The 4420-nt window shown below is 67.5% G+C and overlaps 1 protein-coding gene across 1 annotated transcript in view; it reads left to right on the top strand.

Moving 5' to 3' along the window:
- Window positions 1-4420, top strand: part of PLEKHG5 (pleckstrin homology domain containing, family G (with RhoGef domain) member 5) — a 27416-nt gene that overhangs the window by 6939 nt on the left and 16057 nt on the right. The window contains exon 2 of the mRNA XM_012722056.1: window positions 377-453. Coding sequence (XP_012577510.1) covers window positions 377-453 — 77 coding nt within the window. The remainder of the gene's footprint in view (window positions 1-376; window positions 454-4420) is intronic.

Here is a 4420-nt window from a genome sequence, read left to right as displayed (position 1 = left end):
CCTGGGGTCCCCCCAGAGCCCCTGTAGGAATTCCCCTGGAAGTTGGGGTCCCCTGAAGGTCACTGAGCCGTGCCCCCCCAGATTACTGGGACCGAGGAGAGAGCAGCTGGTATCCAAAGACGTTTCTCCCGGTGGAATCTGGATTATTTCCCTGGGGAACTGCAACAAGAAAAGACTCCACCAGATTCCCAAGCAGATAAGTTGGCATTTGAAAGAGAAAGGGACACTGACCTCCTTTGAAGGGAGGCTCGGCGAGCCGGCCCCACCCACCCGCCACGGGGAGGCCGCTGGGGCCCTGGGGAGCCGGGTGCCCCAGCCTGGGGCGCACCCCGCTCGCCCCACCCGGCAGATAACCCTCTCCTCGTCCCCTCTGCAGACGACGGGAGCCTGGCGGAGGAGAAGGGGCTGCACTGTCAGAACCCCGACTGCATGGACAAAGGGCCGGCGGCCAAGGTAGGAGGCCCAGGGCTGGGCGAGGGTGGGGCTGGGGCGGGCAGGCGGCTCCGAGCCCTCAGCCCAGGCGCCAACAGACAGCCGGAGGGCCTTGGCAGGGCGCAGGGTGGGCATCACTGAAAGGGGCTGGTGCGGGAGGCCCTGCTGGGCAGTGGGGCGGGGGCTCCTCGGGGGGCGGGGCTCCTGGGGGGGCGGGGCCTGCACCAGGGTCTTGGCAGCAGCCCTCCGGTGACCGGTGGGTGACCGAGGCCCTCACCTCCTGTCACGGTTGGGGAAGTGGAGGCCGGGTGAAGGGAGGGGTTCCCAGCCCCAGCTTCTGTGCCGTGCCCACGGGTGCCTTTCCCATGGCAATGTCCACTGTGGCCTCCGGCAGGGATCGGGGACACTTTGGGACTTGGCGAGAGTGACCGCGGCCCTGGGGGTGGCACAGGGAAGAAGGAGCCATCGGCCTGAATGCCAGCTCAGAAGCGGGAGCAGGCAAAGCCCTGCAGCGGGAAGTGGTGGCCACGCTGTGCCTGCGGCCAGGGCCCGGCCCTCTGCGGCCGGCACGGCTGCCGTCTCCCAGTGAAGAAGCCGAGGGTCAGCGCGGTCGTGTGACTTGGCTGAGGTCCCGCAGTTTGGAGAGCCGCCGCTGGGTGTGAACCCAGGTCTGGCCCTTCCCAGCAGGCACCCCGGTGAGGACCGCAGCCCGCGGTCAGTCCCGCTCCCACTGCCTGATGCCACTGCCCCGTGTGCAGGCGGGAGGTCACGGCTGGCCCGAGGACACAGCCCTGGGATGTGGTCGAGCCGGGACTGGAGCCCAGAACCGGCTGGGTGTCTTGCCAGAGCTCCTGCCCCTCGCCACGGTGCCCATCAGCCTGCCTGCGAAAGGGGTGGAGAATGGCCCCCACGAGCCCCGCACTCTGCGTCCTGCACCGGAGGACCGGTGGGAAGGGGCGCTCTGCGGGTGGCCGCGGAGGGTGGCTTCCAGCGCCGTGGTCGCCTGGCCAGGGGGCGGCTGGGCCACCAGCCGTCTGCTGGCACGGATGGGGCTGGCACCGGGGCTCTGCTGTTGGCCAGTTGCCTACCCCCAGATGGGGGCTCCTGGCGAGGAATGGCCTCAGCTCCCCGCAGCTTACATTCCGCGCGGGGCCTGCAAAGCGTGGGAGCTTTGCCTGTCCTGGAGGGGCGACGGGGACAAGGGGGCCCTGCCCTCCTGTACGCGGCCGGCCTGGGGCAGACTGCTGGGCGGCTTGGGCAGGGTGAGGCCTGGGCGAGAGTGCAGCCCCCACAGCCTCCACGTGCCCACTCCAGCCCGGGCCTGCCCAGACTCAGCTTGGCGCTTGGCTGACATTGGCATCCACAGAGGGCCACTGGCGACCCCTTTGGGACACATGTCCCAGGCTGGGGGACAGCACTGCTTGGGAGATCAGACTGGAGAGCCAGGCAGGAGGAGGTGGCTGAGAGTAAGGCGGTGGCCACCCAGGAAGTGGGGGGCCGCCACAGCCAGAAGAGCAGAGACAAACGGGGCCCCGGCAGGGGCTGCCAGGGGGTCGAGCCGGCTGTGCAGTGGCGAGGAGAGGTGACGAGATAAGAGGGGTGTCCTTGCATGGCGGGCACAGGCGACCTTAGCAGGTGGTGCTAGACCCACGCTGCGGCGCTGAGCCTCCAGGGGACCTCAGGAGAGCTGCCACTGTGCCCACGTGGCATGTAAGGAAACTGAGGCTCAGAGGGGAAGGAGCTTGCTCACATGGCGCCGCACGGCCTGGAGATGGAGAGGCCCCCGCCGGCCGCCAGCAGCTAGCAGGACCAGCTTTCGGAAGGGGGTGACGTCACGCACTCATCCACCAAGTCGGCGTTGAGCGTCTGCTGTGCCAGGCCTGGTTCTAGGCCCTGGGGGTTGCCAGGAAACAGAGTGCCCGCCCTCCTGCTGCTGCAGTCCTGGCCCCGCTGGAGGGGAAGGGACTGGGGACTTGGGGTGGCCAAATGGACCCCACGGCTGCCCTGGGGAGGGGCCGTTCGCTTCCCCTCACGGGCTGTGGGTCCTGCAGTTTCTGAGACCAATCAGTCCCACCCCGTTCCCCTGGGGTTCACCTGCAGGCAAGGGATGACCACTGTGGACTTTCTGGAGGAGGCCAGGGCTTCCTGAGGGATGGGGAAATGGAGATGGAGGGGGGGGGCACTGGGGCTGGGAGTGAGCTGGTCAGCGGCTGGCTGGCTGGCTGGCTAGCGGGGAGGCGGAGCAGGATGGGCCCCGTGTCCTCAGTCTGGGAGCCCACGGAGGCGGTGCCAGCCGCAGCTCAGACCTGCGTGCTGGGGCTCCCAGCCCACGCCCTGCTGTGCGCCCCTGGGCAGGTCCTGCCTCTCTGAGCTTCTCACCTGCAGAGAGGCTGGGGTTCTGGCAGACTGAGACCGCTCACTGGGGTGTCCTAGGCACCCCCACTGCGGGGTGCTCCCACCTCACCTCGCATTTTTCAGCCAGGGCAGAAGCCCCCAGACTGGGTATCCCCTCCTGCCCCTCCCTGCCAAGGCCTCCCGGGGCTCCCTTCCTGACCCAGCCAACCCCTCCCTGCCCACAGTAACCTTTGTTACTCCCCGGCTGCCCCCTCCCCAGGTGAGCTGGGGAGGGGTGACAGGAGAGGATTTTGCCCCTCCCTGGGGGGGGGCCAGGTGGCAGTGTGAAGGTCTGGTGTGACCTCTGCGCCTCCTGGTCTTCTGCAAGGTGACCACAGGGCTCTTGGCCTCTGACTCCCGGCCCCTTGGCTGGCCCTCTGGTCAGAGTCTGTGCAGGGCACCCAGATGGGAGGTGGGGGAGGCACCCCATGATGGGGAGGACACCGGGCCACCATATTTGAGGGACTTCAGAAGGCTCAGGTGTTTATTCTGGACCCCTTAGAGCATGAGATGTCAGAGCCCCGGCGGGGAGGGAGGTGAATTTGGTTCAGGAAGTTTCCACAGCAGAACGGTTCCCCAGTGGCCAGGTGGGGAGCAGCCTCCCTGGGAGGATTCGGGCAGAGTGGAGGTGGCCCTGGATGACTTCAGCCTCCCCTTCCAGCTCCACAGGGGGTTGTGGGGTGGCAGGGATGAGTCAGGGACGTGTGTCTGGGGAGGGGTGGCTGGAGGACGGCAGTGGACACAGACTAGGGGCAGAGGAAGGGTGGGTCTGAGATCCCAGCAGGCGGGGGCAGGATGTAGTGAATAATGGGTGAGGGAGACACCTACCGGCCTGGGCCTGGGGGAGGGTGGGTTTGGTTTTGGGGGTTGATGTTGGGGGTGGGGGAGGAGGTGGGGCACCAGGCGCCCTTGAGAATGGCCCCATCCCCGGGCTCTGGTGGAGACTGGGCCTTTGGGTGCCCGTCTGCGGGGGACAGGCAGCAGTGCAGTCCGGCGGGAGAGAAGTAGAGCACGTGGACTCCTGAGCTCTGGTTCAGTAATTTTGGGGTGAGCAGGCAAAGGTCTGGGGTGCCTGGCCCAGGAGGATAGAGGAGACACCGTGGGACCTGGCCAAGCTGCACTGCCCTGGCCTGGGCCTAAACTCAGGGCGGTCAGTACTGCGGGCAGCCCGGCGGTCAGCTGAGGGGAGCAGGGCACCAGCACCCTGGAGGCTCTGGTCAGGTGACCAGCTGGGGTCTGGGGGTTGTTCTGGACCTGGCAACATTCTTGTTGGCCTAAGACCCACACCCCTGGCCTCAGGGCACCCAGCCCAGATAGGCGGTCAAGGCCGTCTCTGGAAAAGGTGGGGTGTGTTTGCCAGCAGCACCCTCTTTCCTCACGCGCTCCCCCCAGCAAGCCCCCGCCCTCAGAGCGGGGTACTCTGGACACGAACCTGTGGGAGGAGCTGGGGACCACAGGGCGGAAGGGACAGGTGGTATCGAGGGGTGCAGAATCCAGCCATTGCCCGGGTGCTCAGCCGGGGCTTCAGCTCCCAGTGAAAGCCCAGGTGGGGGCTTTGAGCCTTCCGGGGGGCGGCGAGGGGCCGGCCCGGCCG

This window comes from Condylura cristata, unplaced genomic scaffold, assembly GCF_000260355.1.
Source record: "Condylura cristata isolate star-nosed mole 26May11 unplaced genomic scaffold, ConCri1.0 scaffold00008, whole genome shotgun sequence".
Lineage (NCBI taxonomy): Eukaryota > Metazoa > Chordata > Mammalia > Eulipotyphla > Talpidae > Condylura > Condylura cristata.
The sequence above is the reverse complement of the archived record's forward strand: the minus strand, read 5'-3'. Positions and strand labels throughout refer to the sequence as shown.